The sequence below is a fragment of the Pogona vitticeps genome, chromosome 3 (genome assembly GCF_051106095.1).
Source record: "Pogona vitticeps strain Pit_001003342236 chromosome 3, PviZW2.1, whole genome shotgun sequence".
Taxonomy (NCBI): Eukaryota; Metazoa; Chordata; class Lepidosauria; order Squamata; family Agamidae; genus Pogona; species Pogona vitticeps.
The window spans coordinates 66079340-66103273 of record NC_135785.1 but is presented as its reverse complement, the minus strand read 5'-3'; the positions used below and the strand labels follow the sequence as shown (position 1 = coordinate 66103273).

The window sequence follows — 23934 nt, the reverse complement described above, 5'->3', positions numbered from 1 at the left end:
ACACTGAACAACACCCTATTGGAAAAAGTCCCATGCATAAAGCCAATTGCACAGAGGATTTTCTTTTGTTACTTGCTGTCTGTCAGGCAAGATGTTGGCAGTACAGGCAGGCTCACTTGCACAATACCCTGCTTATACATTATTGGACCTTCAGGATTCTGACTACTGTGTCCAGTGGCCCTTGAATTCAGGTGAGCATATGTAGGACTGCAGCCTAAATGGCATACATCAGAAAGAACAAGAGAACCACCCATATTCTTCTTGCAAAATATTTATCACTATAAAAGCATAGTTTCATACATTATAAAATTATAAACCATATTTACTGCACTCTGACTACATAACCGCATTGTTTTATAAAAGAGTCATGAAACTGTCCAAAATTGCATGTTTTCTCCAGTGAATTTCATCCTACTAACCTAATACCCCCATAGCCATTCCTCCTAAGGCAATCCCCATGGCATTGCCCCGTTGTTCATCATCAGGGTACACACTGGCCAGCATTCCCATCCCTGTGTAAAAAGAAAATGCACAAAGGGCAAGCTGGTAATGCTATCGCTTTCCAGCAATTGAGTGAGACAGAAAATTACATAGTGAAATGAGTAGTCAAACACAGATGAAGCATGTTAACATGCTTCTTATCTCCACATGTTCAGATCATCTTGGGCATTGGAAGTCCATCCAGTTGTGTTCCTTCTACTACAAAAAAACTTTTCCACCCATGAAAAGCTTTCATAATTGGAAATGAAAGGTAGTGGGTTTTGCTTATTTTCTCTTTGCTCTGCCCCCTCCAACCTTAGAATCCTCCATCTGTTCCAGAATGGTCAAGATGCCTTGGAACATGAAGGGAGCACAAGTAACCAAAGTGGGTGGAGGGAGAGGATTCTGCCACCCTTTTCACTTACAGAAGTATCTGCCAGACCAACATGTAACATCAGTGAAGAGACACAACTGGGTAAATCCAGAGTCTAAATGAAAGAAATCCTGGAGGGTCTCAGATACCTTCAGGAAAATCTGTTCCACTATACACAGTGTATATTATTATTAATAATAATAATAATAATAATAATAATAATAATAATAATAATAATAATAATAATAATAATAATAATAATAATAATAATAATAATAATAATAATAATAATAATAATAATAATTTATTGTCATTGTAAGTATATACACATACAACGAAATTCACAGACAACCAGAGACCAGACACATGCACACACATAAAATTCCCAAACACTCCCCACCCAATAGAAGATATTGCTTCTATCATTGATTTAAAATTGATTTAACCCTTTAAAAGCAGAAAAAATGCTATCACAATTCACAAAAAGAACACCACATTAAAATTCTTTGCAGATATGTTCTAAAATATTTATCTGATTAGTTGAGCAATTTTGATTGGAAGTAGGACAGATATACATATGAATAATTCCTTACTCATAAAAGGTTAGACACAACCTAGTCAGGAACACGACTCGTACTCAGAATCGCCGATCATCTAATGAATAGTAACCTATATTATCATGGAGACCTACCAGCTACAGAAGAACATGAAGAACCTACTCCTTGGAGGGATCTTGCTATAAACAGCAACTTATAGCTTTCTGAAAAGGCAAACACTGTGGAAAAGACATAGGAATTAAAAACAAAAATTAGGTTAAATCTAATTTGATTTAAAAATTAAAGATACTTTCACTCATTGAATTTAGCCAAGTGCTGTTGTTCTTGTTTTTTTCTGCATGGCACTTTCGATACTAACTGCATTATTATTTTTTTCTTGTTGCATTTAAATTTATCCGATCTGAAGTGTTTTCCCACTTCCAGGCTACTCAGTAAGAGAACAGCAAAGAAAATACATGAGAGGAGACATCTTGATTAAAATTGCATCTGTACAGACCTCTCACAATGTACTCATCATAAAATAAAATTTAAAAAATGCCACAGGACAGGTCGAAAGCAAAATGTAGCTCAAACTCTCCAAGAGCTGTTCTTCAAATGAAAATAGTACAGACAAGGAGAGTCTCAAGCCTCCAGGAGAAATACACTTTACTAAATAATGAATAGAATAACACAGTCCAAGGAACAAAACTAACAATTTATTATGGCCCATTGTTATACATATTCCAATTTGTCTGTGGTTGCTTGCTGACTGGCAAGTGAAAGAAAGCGATGTAGAATTTGCACATTCCCCTCCCCCCATGCATTCAGAGTGCTGCTGGTCCAACAGTCTGGAGTGGAGAAGAGAATGCTGAAGGAAGGATCATCATATGCATACCAGAGTTAAAATCTGCAATGGGAACATTTTTCGGTTCACTTTGAACTAGTCACCCTATTTCTCTAGTCATTGTTGCAAGCAAACTAGAACAAAAGGATGTATCTGAAATTGTCAGTACGAAAGTATGCTTCCTTTGTACTGTCCTTCCTTCCCACAGCACCTGAGGATGTAGATGGAAAAGATAAACAAAGATAACTTACTAACTGTTGAAATAAACATGATGCAGAAGCCAGCAAACATGGGGATCTGATAGCCTATTCTGGAAGAGAACAAAACAAAAGACCGTTATTTTGGTTTCCAAAGCATATTCTCCTAGACAGCAGGAAATATCATTCTTTTAAAAAATTATTTACATTTTACATTTCCTTCCCAGTAGTCTGTCTTTCACTCCCTGGTCATTCAGCGGCAACAATAGTAAAGATCCAGATGTCCTCAGTATTCACTGCACCCTATAGATCACAGGTTCTCAATAGGGCAAAACAGCACATATTTCATCTATTAAACATTACAGGGAAAAACTGGATCCTGAGAACAATTCTCAACAGCCCACTCTGTGTGTGGATGAGAGTTTCATCTTGAGGTGCTAATTTTTCTGATGTACGGAAAGCTTTAGGGCAATATATTTCTCAATATAATTGCCTGGAAAAAATGATTACGCTTTCACTCACTAGTAGTAAAGGTGGAGCAGCTCAGACTCCCAAATGCTTTTAAAAATCATATTTAGATAGAATATATTAGACTAGAACTTTCCTGGCTTCAGGAAAAGTGGACAATGCCTGGCAGAGTACAAATAATCTGGAAAAAGTGTGTGATAAGATTCATCCCAGACTACCAACTGTCTAGTGATAAGAATGGTACTTAATAAGATCATGAAGTGAAACAAATCTTTGAATTTTGTCTTGAAGTCAAACTTAATTAGTAGTTCCAGCTAAAGTAATGTTGATCATGATTTAGCAATGGTTTCAGAGGGTCTACTCTAAGTAGACAACCTAGTAAATTTAGGTCAATTAAAGTGGAAAAAAGAAACCACTTCTAATAATTCAGGATTCTTCTGTTATGTGGCAAATTAGTTTCACTTGTGCTCTTATTTTTATTAATATCTGAAAGAAACCGCATGATCCAAAAAAGTTTTTTTTAATTGTGCAGATGTCAGGGGAAGATTTACACAAACACGTTTCCACTGGAAATCAATGGGAATTACAGGTGCTGACATTAAGTTAGATCCAGCATAGTACACTAAATATTTTAGGTTTTGTCTCATATGTTTATTTCAAATTTTAGACTATTAATGCACAGTATTCATGAGATTTGAGGAAGATCAAATAACATAAAATGATCTGATCTAACACAATAGGTAATAAACAAAACATAAATAGCTCAAGCAACTCAAGCAAGCTCAGTTTAACATATCGGCTGTGTCTCCATTTTCAACAGCTAAATCCTGAAGGGAGAGAAGAGCTCCTAATTCTCTGGGACTACATAGTACCAAGAAATGCACTGATTTTACATAAATCAGTGCATTTTACATAAAACGCCACTGATAATCTTCATCACAAAAAGTGGTTACATATATTGTCCTCGAAACACAGCTGTTCTACAATACAGTCATCAGAGTGGTCTGTAAATTCAAGCCCACTTTGTAGATCACAGATCACTTTGATTCGAAATTCTCATCATAATTACCAATTTTATTGTTTACCTAATACCAATGTTTTATAATTTTTTCCCATTAGACAGAGGGAAGCAGTAGCTTCCAGCAGCAGATATTGTGGTCAATAACAATGTGTCAAATCCTGTTCATTCAGCTACACTGCATAAGGCTGATGACACCATCAACCATGATAAATTTCCAAAACTTAAAAAAAAAAAACTTCCAATCACCACTGAAAGTCCCAAGGTTCCAATGGGATCCCTTTTGTTGTGGGGAAGCCATTGGGGCTGTGGGGTAGGGCAAAGAAGTGTTTAATTTCCAAACATTGCTGCCAGTAGCAAAACACATCTCTTGTGTTTTTTTCTTTTTGGGAAATTAAGGACTCCCGATACACATACCATCCTGCAGCCCCTAATGGCTTCCTCACCATGAAAGAGATCCCAAGAGTGCTTCAAATCCTAGGCAGAAATAATCAGAAATATTTTATTTCTGAAAAAAATCACCAGTGCTGATGATGTCATCAGCCTTATGCATTGTAAAGATACTGAACAAGGTTTTAGCCATTAAGACAACGTATATTAGTCCCAACTACAGAATCAATGGGAACTGTTGACTTAACCAAGTCAAATTTCTTCTACTCTACGCATTCATTCATTCATTCATTCATTTAGTCTACCCTAGCTGGGACTGATAGCTTAATTTTGTTATTATTTTAGTATTATTATATATTATATTTTTAGGTGAGAGATCCTTGGGATATTCCCCCTCAGATATAAAAACAACTGACTTGTCCTTAGCTCTTCTGTACCATGACTTTGACTTCAGAGGATGGGTTCCATTTGCTGTTCTACCCCAAATAACAAAATGCTTTGAACCTCCCCTATAGTCATTTATAATTTATAAAACATGTACTAATAACATATATGAGAAACAATTCATAGATACAGAATTTATTCCATTGCAGCACTCTTATAGCAATGGTATTTAACTCAGGGTAGCTAAATTGTATTGATTTATAATGATTGAGGGCTACACACTTTATAAAATAGCTCACTGAAGTATGAGGAAAACACTTTAGCAGATAATTTATGTCTTAGACAGTGATCCTGTGTCTAAGTTATTGCTATGGGGGAAGACAGAATCATTATAGCAGCGTCCCAGTGAGCGCCTTGCTGATTGGCGCTTTTCCTGAATGACTAACACTGAGGGTATCTCCACCAAGTATTATTGTGCATCAGAGGCAGCACTTAGTAGCGGTAGCTAACAGTGGTGTTTTACTGGATTTTGTTACTGCTGGTTTTTGTGTGCTTGTTTTTGACTTTGATACTAGGTATATGTTCAGATTCAACTAAATCAATTCAGGCTGGTTCAGAAGTACAAACTGAGGCAGTTCTGTGAGGAACTTAATCAGAATTTAAGCTTTCTAGGAATCATGTTCCCAGAGCCTCAGATGGTATAGCTACAGAAACTGATACAGTATATTTATCACTCTGCTCTTCACAGATGAAAAAGGAAAACAAAAGGGAGAGGAAGCAGGCTCTGGTTTTGTGGGTGGGCTCTATCTCAGTATATCAGGGGAGAGACAGATTCTAGAGGTCTGGGGTTTGTGCATGTGTTTACCAAACCTCAGAGAATCACATACATCCTAGATTTCATAATTAGATTCACCTGTGTGCTGTATGCCATTTACATAACAATTTTCTACACAAAAATATAATGGGGGATCACATCCTTTTTCTTTTTTTTGAAATGCTCAAAGTGGAAGGGCTGGTCTTGCACAAAGCTATCTCCACTTCTTCATTAGAAACCTATTATGCCTTACCCATTCAGTAGAGACAACTATCCCTGGAAATTTAATTCAGTCCCATGAAGAAATTTTAAAAATGGCAATTCCTTTAATCAAAACATTCAACATTTAAAGGCATGAACCACAACAATCCCTATTCCCATTTGTCAGTAATCTGATATGCAAACTTTCCATACAAGAAACTATTATTCCTGTGAATGTCATCCAAATTCAGACTGATAAAAAGTTACAATTGCTTATTGACTTATAATGATGACCTGGAGGAGGCATGGAATTTTTGTTTTTGATTCTAGTTTCAAATTCAGAACTGAGTTCAAATCAGGTGGCCTCCACACTGGATCAAACTGAACTGAACTGTCCTTTGAATTGGCAAATTGGAATCGAAACTATTTATTTATTTATTTATTTATTTATTTATTTATTTATTTATTTATTTATTTATTTATTTATTTATTTATTTATTTATTTATTTATTTATTTATTCGATTTTTACCCCGCCCTTCTAGACAACATCTACTCGGGGTGGCTTACATAAGTTAAAACACATTAAAACAGCATACAGTATAACATATATAATACAAGGTGGCAAAAATCAAGAAACAAGAGGGGGAAAAAAAGAAAAAGAAAAAATTACTTAGTTGACTGGGGGGAAGGCCTGTTTGAATAACCAGGTTTTTAGTTGAGTTTTGAAAACACCCAGCGAGGGTGCCAGCCGAATTTCAGTGGGGAGTGTGTTCCACAGCTGAGGGGCGACCGCCGAGAAGGCCCGGTTTCTTGTTTTCTCCTTCCGGGCCTCCCTCGGCGTCAGTCCCCTCAGCTGCCCCTGCTGGCTTTGTCGGATGATTCGGGTAGACCTAGAGGTCTATGCATTGATACACCTGATACTGGGAAACTATAATATTGTGATTTCCTGGCTGAGCTGCTTGACACTTTTTCTACTGGTCCATTATTGTATCTACACCTTCCTTTTAATCTTTACTGAATCCCCAGGCACTCCTGAACCAGTCTGGGTCTACACATCACACAACAGGAGTGACTGCAGATTCAGGAAGGATTACAAGGAGTGTCTAGATCTCACCCATGCTTCATTTTTAGTTCTCATATTCTGGTATTTGCCTTGGTTCAAAAGGAGTTTGCTCTTTACACAAAAGCTTTCACCAAAAAAAGGACACCACACAAGGCATACAAAGGATATGAAACCGAAAATCATTAAAAGTAACTGACAACTACTGTACTTCACAGAAGGCCCTGTTATTTAAGAAGATACTGTGGTTTATTAGAGACTTCCTGTTCGAATACATATAAAAGTAAAAGGAGTCCACATGTGCAATGGGAACATAACAAGAATAGTTAAAGGAACAAGACGAACCTCTGTCTGAAATTCAGATATACAAAATGACAGAGCAATGTTAAATGACAGATCACTTTAGTACTTAAGAGAAAAAGCATACCTATTTGTCATTGGCCCAATAAAAGGGTTAGTGAGGAGCTGCACAGTTGCTTTGGAAGCAAAAAGCAAACCAACTTGCACATTTTCATTTAGTAGGTCGTTATCTTCTTTAGGGCAGTCAGATGACGACGACGGTGTCTTAGTCATATTTACTACCATTTGCTCTGTCTGCGCATGATAGTTATCTACTGATCTTATTCCTTCTGAATAATTTCCAGTAATCACTGTGGAGTTGTCATAATAGGAGAAGATCCTCTGAAAACTGTCCAGACTTAATGAAGGTGTTTCTGGTCTAACAGTTTGGATTTCTGTAGCATTTTTCAGATGTCTAAGGCTGTATAAGTAACTGGGAATAATGGGCACTGAAAAAGCAAACAGAATAAATATGTGATATACCAAAGCCATCATCAAAATCTTAAATAAATAATTATGCATCTAAACTTTTATTGAGCCAAGTACACCCCACCAACATACATATACCATATAGTTCCTGCCATCCTGAACTCACCCAGTCTCATCTGATGTGTTAAGCTGAGCAGTGTCTAACCTGTACTTGGATGGCAGGCCTCCAAGTAGGACTAGGAAAGAATTCTGCTCGATAGCTTCGGAAGCCCTTGCTATTCTTCACTGCTAATCTGGGGCTTAGAAGAACCAATTGTCTCATTCAGAGTAAGACAGCTTCCCATTATCCTACATTCCTATGAGTAAAAATTATGCTATTTTTCAGTCTGTATAAAACCCTTCACCAGAAAACATTGAGAAATAACTAATTTATAACTATGTAATCAGCTAAACCATTTATCACTTATTTTCAGAAAGTTCCAAAGCAATTTAAAATCTGAAACCTTTCTTCCTACCTTGCATCTATCATTGGGAGAGCACAGGTGCCAGAGAGATAAAAGCCCTCCCCACTTCTTAAAAGGTAGGAACTCAATGCTACTAATGCTCTCCTGTGATCTCGTCTACATGGTTTGCACAATTCGTGCCAGAGTTCACCTGCATTCAGTCTAGTAGAAAACATGAAAAGTAAACTGGAGAGCACCTAAACAATTTCCTTCATTACCAGGTAAATAAAAAAAAGGCCCCTGTACACCATGTACTTGGGAAAGCCTTTCAGATCAGAAAGCAGTCCTTCCAGAAATGGACATGGCCTCCATGTATTAAGAACTGATGGCAAGATGATGAAGACAAATGGCCAGATCCGAACAGCCGTTCTCTTCACAGGGTAAAGATGGTCAATTCCTTTCACACTCAGTTTCATTTTCTGAGCCCAGTAGCGGCAACAGCACAGCCAGATCAACTGGCTATCAATTCCCCTAATCAGGGAATATTTACAATCTCATCACTATCAGTTTAATCACATCAGGTTTCCACACCACCTGGATCTCAACCCTGCCATCATCGTCTCGTCATATTACTATACCTTTCCCCACCCACCTTTTTCCACTCATTAGCTCTTTAGGAGCTTCATGGAAACGTTGGATGGCCAATAAGAAGGGCAACTAATCAATGCAAATGTTTTCCTTTCTTTTCATTGCTGCTGCTGTTCCCGCTCTTGGGTTTAGAAACCTGGGCTTTTTTTCTGATCTGACGGAAAGGCAGCATCCTTTGGGTCTCCAAGCAAAGAGTTAAATCTCTGCCCTCCCCCTCCTCCAAATTCTCCTGTCTTTTAAAACCTTCTTGGATATTGAATAGGAACACTGACAGAGGAGGAGGGACTACATCAATGGATGCATGCAGGGGTTCTGTAAATACAACTTTAAAATATGTACTTTATTTATTAAAATGTATTTTCTAAGTCAGCCCTTAGGAAAATTAGTTTAGATCAAAGTGGATATAAATGAACAAGAAAAAACAATATAAATGATGTTATTATGTTTTATTTTGTATGGTATCTTGTGAAAAGCAGCCTAAAGTTATATAAAAAATTGCTTTAGAGAAGCATGTTGTTTAGGATAATACCATATTTTTCCATGTACTGTATAAGACGATACTTTTGTCTAAAATCTTAGGACTAAAAATTGAGGGTTGTCTTATACCTGGAAGTAAGCTGAGGAGAAAAAAACAAGTGGAGGGGAAAGCAGGGATCAAAGTGATCCTGCAGGGCTTTGATCCCTGCTTTCCCCTCCACATGCTAAGCCTTAGCAAAAGGAAAGCAGGGATCAAAGTGCTGCAGGATGGCTTTGATCCCTGCTTTCCCTTCTGCTTGCTAAGTACCATGGGGCTTAGCAAAAGCAGGGGGAAGGATCAAAGCAATCCTGTAGCTTTATAAGGGGGAAAGGGATCAAAATGATTGTGCAGTCATGGAATTGCTTTGATCCCTTTTCCCCTCCTTTTGATAAGCCACTCGGGGCTTAGCACAAAGGGAGAAAGCAGGGATCAAAGCCATCCTGCAGCACTTTGATCCTTTTTACCCTACATTTGCTAAGCCCCACTTAGATTTCTTAATTTTGAGTTAGAAAAGTGGGGGGTGTTTTATACATGGGGGCATCTTAGACACAGAAAAATACAGTAAGTCACAACTAGAGTAGGCCCATTGAATCAGTGGGAATTTGGTGAGTTAACTCCTCCATAAGTTCTATTGATTCAATTGGTCTACTTGAGTTGCATGCACTAAGCAATGGGATTTTAGCGAATAATTGATTTCTTTCTTTTTGTCTCCTGACCACATGGCCTGGGGGTGGGGCCTAGGGGTGGGCCTTCCTGCTATAAAAGAGCGTGTCCCAGGACCCTGGACTCTTTTCCCTAGGAATCTGGGCTGAGGGCGAAGGCCAGGTCTGTTTGCATGGATGCCTTGCTGAGTTTTTTTTTCCTTGGGCTTTCTTTTTGTCTCCTGACCACATGGCCTGGGGGTGGGGCCTAGGGGTGGGACTTCCTGCTCTAAAAGAGCATGTCCCAGGACCCTGGACTCTTTTCCCTAGGAATCTGGGCTGAGGGCGAAGGCCAGGTCTGTTTGCATGGATGCCTTGCTGAGGTTTTTTTTCCTTGGGCTTTCTTTTTGTCTCCTGACCACATGGCCTGGGGGTGGGGCCTAGGGGTGGGACTTCCTGCTCTAAAAGAGCATGTCCCAGGACAGCGCGCCTAACGGCGTGCGAAATTCTCAAATTGTATCTCTGGCCTTAATATGGTAAATAGGAAAGCCAATTAGATTTGCACAAGCCTTGGAGTTAGGAAAGTTTTAAGGATCAGATCATATTTTTGCACCATTAAAGAGCAGGCCGGGTAGGTGGGGCTTGTCAGCCATGGAAGGCAGCCCATCTAGGAGAAGGAAAACTCCAATTTCAAACCTCCACTGCCTTGTGGCTATATCCACTCATGGAAAAGGCTTCAGGAGTTAACCTCGAGGCAAAATCCGGAGCTGGAGTCCCGAAGGCAGCATGTGTCGTTATGCCAACTCCTGCGACGTTGCTGGAACCAGCTGTATTGGCTCTTGCCTTTCCATTGGACCATTTCAGCAACGTGGAGAGGGGGGATCTGCTGCTTGGGTAACAGCCTATCCTCCATATTACCTTACCCGGGCTTCATGCTCTGGAGAGGACACTCCTCAATTCAGAGCATGTTACCATAGTCTCTCGAGACTGAAGGATGCCTATACTATACTGATTTCTACAATCAGTATAATGAAACATGTACATTTAAAAAGACTTATACTACTGCGGAGCATTAATCTCTGATCACACAGGCTTTCTGCTTTTTTCATCCGACACTTAGAGACAGAAACAATTGTCATGGTAAGGATTTCTGTTAGACTCTATTTGTATACATGCAAGCACACTCACATGCAAAAATTGTGTTTGTTCAAATAGTGTAAAAAATCAGTGTGCAGAAACCGAAACACACACACACTGTCACATAGTTTGCAACCCCAAGTCATAGTTTCATATTCTGATTTTCCAGATAATCACAAACAGTGTTTGGCTATGGTTGTTGTAGGTTTTTCGGGCAGTTTGGCCATGTTCTGAGGATTTTTCTTCCTAACATTTCACCAGTCTCTGTGGCTAGCATCTTCAGAGGACAGGAGCCAGAACCCTGTCTGTGCTAGTTGAGTATTTATAGCTGTGGGATCAGCTTTTGTCCTTTTCAGGAGATTGGGTGATTATGGTGATCAGCATGTTTTTTGTAGTGGGTGTGTTGTTATGATAAACAAAGGTTTGTTATTTCATCCAACTCCCAACAAACTGTGTTTCATCTTAACTATTGAAACAAACAACTTCAGTCCATGGATTATGAAGCTGACTTGTTTAAAACAAAATGTTGAAACCATGGCTCAGACATAATGCTAAAACTATGGATAACCAAAAGAGGGAAAAGAAAGAAACTGAAAGCTTCCAAACTCATTTTCATGACTACATCAGCTGAAAAGAGAGAAAGGAAAAGTGTGCAAACTTGATACTTACAGAAATTCATTCCAGTCATGAAACACTATGATTTATTATGAAGTCCACACACACTTCTTTGAGTTTAAATATATGCTTAATCAATGGCCAGATTAAGGTATAACATGGAATCTTGATTTGTTTTAATGTCTGGACTGAGAATGCCTAGAATAGTTGTGTGTTTCAGGCAAGCAAGCCAGGTTCTGAAACAATAGTTTGATACTACGGTAGTTTAAAAAAACCCCACACACTTTGGGCTAATAATGGCTACATTCAGATGCCATGCTAACCCATGGCTTATGACAATGTACATAAACTGAAGCAAATCTAGGACCTTCATATGCATCCACCCACTTTTCCCCTTCCTGCATAGCCAAGAGGACTTGTAAGGTTTTGTTTCTCCCATCCTTTAACCACAGCTTCTCATGATATTGTAACTGGGGCACATGGTTAAAACTTACTATGGTCAATTTCAAAAAAGCCAACTTCAGAAACCACAGTTTAATCATAGTATTAACTGTAGTTTGTCATATCAGATGACATAAACCATGGTTATGGGAAAGAAAAGCACAAATATCCAAAGCCCTGGTTTTAGACACCTGGAAGAAGGAGGAGGGATTGCATCAATCCATGTCCCACTAAAGCTCATTTAGGGGTATATGTGAATGTTGCCATTGATGTATTGTTTATGACTTAATTCACAAACTATAGAAAAAGCATAGGTTAGAGATATCTCATCAGCTCAACAGGCTACTGCACAGTGAATGTCAAAGTGAAACCTAGTCTTCAGTAAGTGGGGAAAAAATGCAAACAAGGAACTATTATAAATTTGGAAACTCCCACCATGGAATGAGTTCTTAACTATGATGCACATAAAAGATAGCACTCAATTATGGCTGAATCTACTCAGCATTTATTTATTTGTTTGTTTGTTTCCTTTCTGCCCATAGGGGACCCAAGGCAGCTAACAACAACCAAAATTATAAAACAATTGAGTTAAAATGCTATATCAATATTGTATTAAGGGCAATTAAACATATATTAAGATTAAAACTAAGAGTAAAAACTATTTTGAAACATTTAAATACTGTATCTGTAAAATACTTTCAAAGAGCATGCCTGAGACACTTGCTGGTTAAAAACCTGCCTGAAGAAGAAATTCTTTCCCTGACAATGGAAGGCCTAGAGTGAGAGAGACAACCTGGCTTCTTATAAAAGATGCTGGGTTTAGTTTAAAGAAAGTACATATAGGTAGGGATGGGCCTTTAGTACCAAAACACAAAAAGGCTCTCTTTCGCATAATGGCAACTACTGAACAAGAAGTCTCATAATTCATATTTACGAGAGGGGGGTACATGAACACTTTATGCTTCTTTCATATTTCCTCATTCATGTAAACATTTGGTGCCCTTTTACCTCTTATCTTTCAAATAGCCTGAGAAATGTTTCATCCAATACCATTGCAAGGGCTGTCATCAGCTAATGAGACCATCTAGCGGGAGCTGGAATTTTAAATCTGTAAAATCCCAGTAAGCAGTGCTCTTTGCTTGAGCTGTGATTTTTTTTGGGGGGGGGGGGAATTGCTTTGTGCTGCGCTCCTGGTGCCCTCTTCATTTGCTGCCTCCCTGCCTGCTGTATCTTCATACCGAATCCTTTCCTCTTTCTTCCTTGATTTTTCGGGGAGAATTTTTCCCCATTTTTTGATGATGATGACAACGATTTTACTGCTGCCAGGCAGCCTGCCTATACCAGCAAGCCGCCTTGGGATTAAGTTTTGGAAACACCCCTCTTCCTACAGTTTCTATGGAGGTTTTCCCCTCTTTGGTCTTTTGACTGTATTTCCTTCCTTTTCTTGGTTTTTGGGAGAGGGGGTCTCTTTTTTCTTTTTTTGCTATTTTTCTGTGTGTGCGTGTGTGTGGTTGATTGATTTTTTAAAAATTTGCTATATGACTAATTATTGTGTATTTATTCTATGGGGGTGGAGGGGCTGCTTTTTGAGCTTCTGTGGGTGGGTATGCATCAGGTGTGGATTTTATGATTGTGCCAGTGTGCCAGTGGCTGTGTGGGTGGTGGTTGTTCTTTAGGCACAGCTTGGGGCATTTATCTCTTGTTGTTCTTGATATTGCATTCTTGTTGGCTGCTTTAGTATATGGCTGTGCCAGCCAGCCAGTATCTGGCTGGCTGGCTGCTTCCTTGCTTTTTTCCTATTGTGCTGCTTAGGACTAGGAAATCTGTAGCACTAAGTGGATGGCATTGCACTCATACTGTTGTTTCATCTTTTCTAATTTTGGGTGCTTTGCTGCTTTTTGAATTGGGTGGGTGACTGAAGTATATTTTGCTTTATGTGTACTACTTGTAGAGAGTTGGGGTGCCTCCATATATCTGATCGTGATTGTATTTCCCATGCACTGTTTCCTCTTTTTGGAGTAGATTGTTTCTCCATTACCTAGTCTCTGCTCTTTTGGAATAGCTTTCAATTATTCTTTATGGCTTTTGAAGTCTGATAAAACACAAATGGGGATACACAAACTGGGAACTCAGAAGATGCTTTCATGTAAAATGAGAGGGGCAGTACACCAAAATATGGGGAAAAAACCAAAATGAAAGAAATATGAAAACAATTGCCTTGCACATATAGGCTGAAATCCTGTTGCATAGCTGCATGTACAGAACAGGAATGCACAGACTGCCACTGATTAAAGACGTCCTTTAGTAACTTTGGGTGGCACATGCCTTTGTTGTAGTGTATAAAAGATGCATACACACTGAAAATCTGAGAGGAAGTCTTCAATCAGCAGTGATTTACTGAAGCTGATTACAATGTTCCCATTGCACTCGTGGAGTTGTACAAAAGGATTTCAGCTATTTTAAAAATGTATATATAGTACCTTAGATTAAGATTTCATTTTAAATGATAAACATTTTACGGGATAAATTTAATTTACATTTTAGAAACTGGATTGTTCCTCTTTAATTGTTTACACCACAAGTTTTCAAAATCATCTAGTTTAATTCAACCTGGTTTAGATACCTTATATGCACATATGAAAACACTTCATTAGACTGTCTTCCTCAAATCTAGGGATATTAATTGATGTCTCTTAATAAGGTCATCTTTTGTCATACTTTCTCTCATTCACAGGTTTATGGAACTGCAGGGAGGTTGTTGTCCAAGAAGAGTAGCAATTCACTCCATCTCTTACAAGTGACTTATACTGTATTAAATCTTTTCTGTGCAGTCTCATTTCATAAGGTAAATTCTTTAGAATAGCTACAGAGTAGATGATTTGAGACCACCTGCCTTACTACAACTGATTCAAAGCAGAGTTATTGCGCTATTCCAAGATAAACCTCATTACAGAGTTGCTCTTATGTACAGACAACAGCATATCAATTTAAGAAAAGTTTACCATGGGGTAAGTGCATATATAGATACATCCCAATAAGTGTAGTATTGATAATATGTTACTGAAATCAAATAGAATCCCATCTTTATGGGAAGGGGGGATACATTCTGGCCATGAATGATGACAATTAACAGCTCTATCATTTAAATAAAATGTGCCCACATTTTTCTGATCTGTTGTGACTAAATGCTGTGACCCTACATAATATCATAAGAATAAAGAAAAAAAATATCAAAAGGAAACACACATCTAAATTTTTATCTCCTCTGTCATTTCAGTTTGCAAAACCACAAACAAAGGAAACTGCTGTAGATATTTTTAAACAGAAACTGGTATTCTTGTATTTTACGCTTACGAATGGTGTTTCATCCAAAGAATCATACAAAGGTTTGTGAAAACATATAGAAAAGCAAATCTATTATAATAATTGTAGTAAAAAGAAGTCTAATGCTGACACGATTTATGCAGTTCCACAACAATGTCATTCATTTTAGCCTACATTTATTTATTTTAAATAAATAAAAATGCTTAAATGTTAGTTAAATAAATAAATACAATACAGGATTTTTTTGGGAAAATCTACATACCAACTACCGTAAGCAGCATGTTGTCCAAGAGTAGAGCAATGAACACAATCAACAAGATTAATTTCCGGGATTGTCGACTCTCTCTGAGCCAACTGAGGACAGCAAATTCACTCCAAGCCATGGTCTTGTTTCCCTTGAGTAATGGCTTATACTGCAAACATTAGAAAAAGGATATGTTAACCCAAATCCAGAATTAAAACAGCATCATGGCCTCTTTTTCCATGGTAGTCTTCTTAAAAGAGAATGTAATTCCTGAACTGCTACCACAAAAATAAGAAATATTTGCTTTTCTTTCATTCTGGTACATAATAAAGGGAGGGGGGCAATGGCCATTCCTAAATGATAGTTTTTCCCCCTGTGATCAGCAATGGACTCATCTGATTATTCCAATCAATGAGTCATCAGTGTTTCCATTTCTATTATTTCATACAGAAAAAAATCCAAGAAGCTGTGCAGGTCTTTATTTAAATGTTTTAAATAAAAATGAATAAAATAGAGCTAGAATTGAATACAGTTTCCCCAATATCAAATATGCACATTGAATGAACTGCTAAAAGTTCTAGGTCTCTCTGCCTCATTTTACTTCTCTCCTAATAAGTCCTGCACATATAGTCCCCTAAACAAAAAACATAAGGCGTGTATCATTCCATCTGTAATATTCTTCATGAATGATCACTATGTATCCAATATATCCAAGGAAAATGTGTTCTTTCTACTTTCTTAGAAGAATCTTTTTAAATTCTTATAACAAAATTTTTTTAAAATCACATTCTCCCAGATCTAGGAAGTTCTATGGTTTGCGATTTCTTTCCCTTCATCTCTGAAAAGCCTCAGCTTCCAGTTTGTTTAATCCATTCCAGCAAGTTTGAATAAATAACAAATAGCTGGGGCTGGAAGTACACATACATTTTACTAACATTTGCTTTTTCAGAAACCCCTACAGGTTAAAAAAGAAAAGAAAAGAAACCCCTACAGGTATTCTGTTTCATAAAACCAGGTCCAACCTCCTCCCAAGATTTCAGATCTACTTTTATAGTTTCAGCTCAGAGGAAAAGACAACACATAAAACAACGCTAAGCAAATCTACAGCATCACCATCCCCTACAGAGTCTTACCAAGTATCTCATCCTGAGCAAGGTTTATTGGCCTGCAACTGAGGGAAATTTAACAACTTTGTCTTGCTCAACAGGCAGAAGCAGTGTTTTCCACATATAAGGCACAATATGAGTATGCTATTTGTACAAAGTGGCTTTTTGGTTATAAACCCCTTAACCCTGTATGCCTTCTCCCTTTAAACTGCCCACCAATTAACCTGGTAGATCTCACTGCAAAGTAACCTGCAATCATTATCTCATGGCATAGAGCCATGAAATGGGTTTCTTGTGTTCTGCTCCATCTGTTTATTTTTCGGCCTCACTCCCACTCATGTGGCGGCAGCACAAGTGGTGGGTGTTCTGTTTGTTAGAAAGATTACTACTACATGAAACATATTTTATGATTTTAAAAAATCCGAAGAAGTTACTTGATTTTCACACAAACTACCTTCCTCTGTTTTGCCTTTGCAAGCCACTAAGCCTACGGTGCCCATTTCCCACTGCTGTCTGAAATGATGTCAGAAATCAAACCCACATGGAAGTGCACACTCAGTCCTAGAAGCATTGCCTCCTGATTCTAGATGGCAGCCAGTGAGTGAAGAACATGCACTCTGGGCATGCTTTTCAAACTCTCTCTTATTCCAAATCAGAAGCTCTGAGCTCTTATGCCATCGCTGCATTGTGTCCCAGGTCAATGGATCACTCACTCGCCTTTAGTGTTGCGTCGCATGCTGATAACCACAGGTGGCTCATGGCAGAGTAACGGGGCACGCACGCCCTTGCAATTTGGAGATGAGACTCCCCCGATCCACGCGAAATGTACAAGCTCTTGTAACCCCCCCCCCCCACTTTCCCCACAGCTTATAGGTCCTAGATGCCCTAGTCTGTTTTCTGTTTTTAAAAAAGGAGCCATCGGAACCAAGGGAGCGGAGATGTGTTCTTCCAGACCAGTTTTCAGGCTGTCCCCTCACTTCGAACGGCCTCCAGCGTTCCCTAATCTCCTTGCTGCCCTCACTGCCCTCATCGCGTCCTCGCTGTCCCAACTCTCTTCCTTTGCCGCCACCATCCATCACCCCGTCGCTGTCCCGCAGTTCCACCCCGGGGTAGAGCCACTACAGCCCCCATTCGCAACTCCTGTTCCACTTCTGCCCTGCTTCCCGCCCCTCCCCTCGGCCTCTCCCCCAAACCGTTCCCCCCACAAGCGCCCCCTCTCCCACCCCCGCCCACCCAGCTCCCTGTCCGCCTTCTCCCTCTCCCTCGACTCGAAGTCGAGACACACACCCCTGCCCCACCCCCGCGCCCTACCCCACCCCGGCCACGGGCTTGCCTCTTTCTTCGCTGCTCTCCGCTAGCCTTCCTGGGCGGGCGAGGCTTCCTTCCCGGGCGCTCGAGCGGCCGCCGTCCCCCTCCGCCCGGCTGCCTGGGCTCGGCCAGAACTCCCACGAGCCCGGCTCGCCTCTAGGCAGCAGCGCCACTTGCCAGACTCCTCCTTGACGTCACGCCTGATCCTTATCGCTCCCCTCACGACTCCTTTAGGACACCGGGCGCCCCAGGCAGGCAGGCAGGCAGGCAGGCAGGCACGCCGTCAAGCGGAGCGTTTCCTCGCCGGCTGGCTGGCTTTTCCGCTCGCCCTCTTTTAATGCGCGCCCTCTGTTCAGTCACCCCAAATCCCACCGCCGCCACCAAAACTTAGTTCAAGGGCGGGCAGGATACCTCCCGTGCGCAGGCAAGGAAGATTCCCAGCTTGGGGTAGTGGGGCCGAGTCCCCGCTCAGCCACGGGGACGCTCTGGGATAGGGATGGCACTGGTACAACCACTCCTTAAATATCTCACTTACCTCGAACTAGCCCTATTAGGGTCACTATAACTGGGTTCCGACTGGACGGCACCGAACACACCCACAAAGGCGAGGAGGAGGCCCCTCAGAGGGCTCGGCTGCCTCGCAGATCCTGAGGCGCTTTGGGGTCGGTTTGGGGCGGCAGGGAGAAGTCATGAAAGCCCCCGCTTGGCGCGCAGATGGCCCTGTCGCGGCTGCGGCTGATGCAGCTGCTGTGCCGGCGATAAACCCCCGGAAGGGAAAATGTGCAAAGAGCTCCGCTCCTTCAGCGAGCTGGGTTTTGCCGGCGTCTCCCTCACTGGGACTCCGTGAATAGGGAGGCTGGCGGTCTTCACCTCCGCCGCGCTTGTCCTTAATAGCAGCGCCTCCCTTTCGTCAGCCTCGGAAGGCGTCGTGCAAACATTTAGAAGCCAGGTGGGGGGGGGGCGCCAGGTTGGGCGCTTCGTTAAAGCACAAGGATTTTTCAAATTAAATAAACTTGTTTAAAAGGAAACAAAGCCTCCGTTTCAAAGTGTCAATGGACCACCCAGTGCCCCTAACACATTTCAGACGGTAATGGTCCAAATTCATGCTTAGGCAATGCTTTTATCAGGATCGAGCACAGTCGTAAATTTTGGGAAAGGAAGATTTTCTCCTGGACCAAAAAGGACTTTTCGTTTTTTAAAAATTGTCACGGGTATGCATTAATTCTTGCAACATGCAAGACAGACAGCTGAAAAGGGTTTCAGACAAATTACCAAATACTTATTTCCATTTTTACAGAGACATTTGCATCTTGCAATTATGAATTCTTTCTATGATTTTTCCATTTGCAAAATATTAATTTCTAGTCATATCGCCTATTTGCAGTGTTTAAATTAAATATCCTCTGTTGTTAAGCTTGTGCTGACATTCAAATATTGTTTACAACAAAAATTATTTACTAGTCCTAAAGATGTCAACAAAGCAAAAAAAATCAAATTTGTTTGTTTTCAAGCAAGAGTGTTTCAACAATCACACTGAAGATCTCTCTCTCTCTCTCTCTCTCTCTCTCTCACACACACACACACACACACACACACACACACACACACACACAGAGAGAGAGAGAGAGAGAGAGAGAGAGAGAGAGAGAGAGAGAGAGACCAAATTTTGAATTTGAGTTGTCTCTCACTCTTAGGTCTTCAATGCATCCAGAATCGACTGTTTCTCATGTCCATACAGCATATCCCCATCCACCCTAACTTTTGCATGTTGCTAATTAGTAATAGGGTTTTCTGTTGTCCTGAAATGCAGGACAACAGAAAAATGCAGTGTATACACATCTACTCAGACATACAGTGGACTCTGTTACTCTGGAGTAAGAATGGGCAGCAAATTCTCAGAAAACCTCAATTCTCTCCTTTACCTGTTCACTAAAGGGGAACAGGTAAAGCCACTCAAACCACCCAAAAGGATAAATTAATCCCTCAAGCCACAACTAACAGATAATGAAGGGGTCATAAGAACATAGGAAGAGCCCTGCTGGATCAGGCTAAGGGCCTATCTAGTCGAGCTCCCTGTATCTCACAGTAGCCCCACCAGATGCCTCTGAGAGCACACGACACAACTAGGTACCTAGTTGAGAGATTCTCTCTCTCTCTCTCTCTCTCTCTCTCTCTCTCTCTCTCTCTCTCTCTCTCTCTCTCTCTCTCACACACACACACACACACACACACACACAAATTGTGTCTGTGGAGCTTGTGTGTGTGTGTGTGTGTGTGTGTGTGTGTGTGTGTGTGTGTGTGTGTGTGTGTGTGTGTGTGTGAGAGAGAGAGAGAGAGAGAGAGAGAGAGAGAGAGAGAGAGAGAGAATCTCTCCTTCCATAGTCTAGTCAGTGTTTCTGGTCAGTCTGGTCAGTTTTAGCCGCAGCCCTATATCCATCTCCCCACCTGTAGGAGAGTACTGCAGGGAAATCTCTGTTTTCATTTTTTTCCCTATCTGTCATTCTGTACTAGTGCTATGCCAGATTGTGAGACATTTTTAAAAAATTAAAAACAGCACCACATCAGCAGTGGATAGTGGCTGTGTGAGGTAGCCAGCATGAGGCTGGCAGGCACAGGACAATGTCTCAAATGCAAAAATTCTAAAAGCCCATGTAGTCCCTTCAACTAATATACAACACAATTAAAAATGGATTAAATTTTTTCCCAAGAGGAAGCACAAACCAATCCAAAAACCTCATGACTACCATGTAACTTCAAACCAAATTTAAAATCCAGATCCATCACCCAATTTGTTTCAATAGTGTAACCATTCCTTATGTCTATTTCTATACACAAACATTGTGGCTACAACTATTCCTTTTTGCTCTGGCTTTGCCAAAATATTTTATGAAAACTGAAAAACTTGGTTATTGTTCTGGTTGGTCCCAACACAGGTGTCAGTTACCTACAGATTATGCACAAAGTTACTCTGTGAAACATCATAACATCAATGCAGTATTAATGAATTCAGAACATGAATACAATATTCATCAGGTAGAAAATAACTTTTATTATCATATTTTATGCATAAACACCTGTTCAAACATCCTTATGCACAAAGTAGCTGGACTGGCAGAAAAAGGCATACTGTACATTTTAATCTTTACATAGATAGTGGAAAGTCTGTCACGTAGTTGTAAACAGAGGTGTTACTAAATTTATGCTTCAAGTCTCACTCAGTATGTGTAGGGGTGGGTGCATAGTTCTTTATATATTTCAGTGAAAAAAGGATTATTTTACTGGCAAATAATGCATTTTAATGGAACATCAATAGAAATATTGCATCAGAGAAAAAAGGGGGAATAATTGCATCTTCACTGGACATCAAAGAAGAATTTGTCTTTGGTTATAATGGAGCTGGTTGCTAAAGAAAATTCCATGTGTTTTATGCATAGAACAGAGAGGAACACATTTGCTTGTGACAGGATATGCTGTATTGTAAACCTCTCAACATGAAAAGTATTCTGTTCAGTACCATTATTGGTTCCTTTGCCCATCCTACTGTCTTTTCCTTCCTGCAGTCCATGTTGACAATGGCTACTTAGTATTGCACCAGTTTAAATCATTGGCTTTCCTAGTTTCTCAAGATCTTTCTGCCTCTAAGGAGCTGACATTCACACTGCCAGATACAAAAAGCCAAGATATATTAAAAGGGATCTTGTCAGCACCTTTAGCACAAATGGCTGTAATTGTTTCTGAGAGTACTTATTTGTGCACAGATATATTATTAATACTTACAATGTGGCAGCATCAGTCTAAATGTCAATATGGCCAGGTTTCCATTGCACATAGTACAGAAGAGCATGCAGGTATATTTAAACAAACAGTTGCTGAATTAAGATCAGTCAATAAAATATTAACTCAAAGAGAAGCATGGCAACAATAAAATCTAATCACATCTGAAACTGTGAACTGTGCTTTGTTCTGAACTAGTGTTTTCATTAAGGCTATAGCTCTCATGTTGCTGGGCAGTTTCTTTTTTCCTTGGGGGCGGGAAACAGTTTAAGAAGGGATAGTAAAATGCAATGTTAAGAAGTTATCTGGGGTTTAGATATGTGTATATGAGAAGCAAATAAATATCACTCAATAGAGAACAGTCTCCCATCAACTCTTCCTCTTGCTTTAGAGACCTTTTTCGATTTTGCCCTGTAATCAGAAAAACTGGAAAACACATCCACAGGCCAAAAGAGCAGGTAGCTGCCTCATCTCTGTCCAGGCTAGAAGAGACAATAAGAGACAACCAACCTTATGTTCCTGCTTGTTAATTCATTATTTCCTTCTGCTCTTGTGTAAAACTGAACTTGTTTTTTAAAATCTCCTTTCTACCTCCTGCCACCTATCATACGGTGATCAGCACTATGATACCAACTGAGTGTAACTAGTGCAGAGTTCATTGGCATAAGTAGTTTACTGGTGGTCTTTCCCAACATAACTATAACAGCAAGTGTTTCAGACTTGCTTTCTTGATATAATATGCAGGTTGAGAGCCTTACAGTAATGGGTAGAAGAAGTGATTAAATCTCAACAGGCTCCAACAATGCAGAGAGTTCTCTTTCTTGCTGGATCTTCGTGTGAGTAAATCCCTAGCAAAGACTGGAAAAGTTCCTTCTTGGGGAATTAAAACAACAAATCACCTTTTTAAAAAGATTCCCCCCCAAATTAATTCAACAGTTTAGAGGTTAACACAATCCGTTAACTCTGTCATCCTCCCCCCCCCCCCGGACACACAGGAAAGCCATGTGCCTGAAGAATTTGGTTATTAAAACTTGCAGTGTATTTTCAGGGAATTACTATATAATTTTGTGAGGGAAATTCAAAATATTTTCCCATATGTTAAAAATCCCATAGCAGTTATGTTTTGTCTTAGCACTGTTAGTAAACATTCTTTCAGTTTCCTGATACAGTATATGATTTCTCTGGGGCAATATGAACTTTTTAATCTGTCAATTAGAACCCAATTAGCTGACTGTCAGGGAAAAAAAAACAGTCCAAACAAGTTGTTTCATATTCATGCTTGCAAAGGATTTCTGTGTCTGGTTGTAAACATATTTTTAAAGAGAACAAACATTCAGAAGGTCACTTATTTAAGCTGAGAAATTACCAAAACACAAATAAATTGTCACTGCTGTTTGCAACAAGTTCTCTGGATATCTGTTTCTTAGAAAATAATCATCAAGTGCTGCAATAAAACCACAGCACTTTGACGGTTGGCAATTGATAGGGTCTTATACATCCCGATGATCTGTCACAACTCATGAGTGAACTGGCCCTTGAAATGATTGCAGATGTGTTTGGAGAGATGTTCCGTATCTTGAATTTTGTGGATTCAGAGGATGGAGGTCTTCCCTATGTTTTCTTATCTGCATTCAGAGCCTTCCTTTTCTTTGCTGAAGCATGGTACCAGCTGAATTTGATTTTTGCTGCTGCTCTCGTTTTTGAATCTAGATGCTGCCAATGTTGCAAACACAAGATGATAATTCATAAAATCTGGTATTAAAGAGGAGACTGAGAGAATAATTGGCAACATTTGCTGCTCTGTCAATCTTAATGCACAGCATCACCTCAGCAAATACAGAAATATGGTGATGTGGTTAAAATTGATTTAACATACATTTTTTTCATTCCAAAATACACAGCCGAACAGATGTGCCTTGTATTTGAATGACAGGTAGTAGAACTGATGAAAAAGAGAGTCTGGTTCTGGGATTTTCCTCTGTTGTTTCTTTGTGGAAGGTAGTGAACACAAGAGGGTATCCTGTAGACCAACTTGACTGTTGACATTGGTATTGTCAACATTCAGGCTGCTCTTTGTTATGTAAAATTTTGCATCAAAAAGATTGGCAATGCAGGCACAAAATTGTGTAGCAATATTGGGCCATTTCCTGGCATTTTGAATTATGGACAGAGGAGCATAGTACAATATTTTTCAGGCTATAA

The 23934-nt window shown here is 39.8% G+C and overlaps 1 protein-coding gene across 2 annotated transcripts in view; it reads right to left on the bottom strand.

Annotated features, from left to right (window-relative positions):
* Positions 1–18633, bottom strand: part of SLC18A2 (solute carrier family 18 member A2) — a 38423-nt gene extending 19790 nt beyond the window's left edge. Inside the window, exons 1-6 of one of the 2 annotated variants that reach the window (XM_020779960.3) lie at positions 18494–18633; positions 15563–15713; positions 7194–7554; positions 2485–2543; positions 1545–1628; positions 420–512 (exon numbers count right to left, since the gene is read on the bottom strand). In XM_020779960.3, the coding sequence (XP_020635619.2) occupies positions 420–512; positions 1545–1628; positions 2485–2543; positions 7194–7554; positions 15563–15683 (718 nt within the window). In that variant the 5' untranslated portion in view covers positions 15684–15713; positions 18494–18633. Of the gene's footprint in view, positions 1–419; positions 513–1544; positions 1629–2484; positions 2544–7193; positions 7555–15562; positions 15714–17983; positions 18114–18493 lie in introns of those variants that run through there. The other variant, XM_072995492.2, reaches the window with a different exon arrangement.
* Between the last annotated feature and the right edge of the window lie 5301 nt (positions 18634–23934).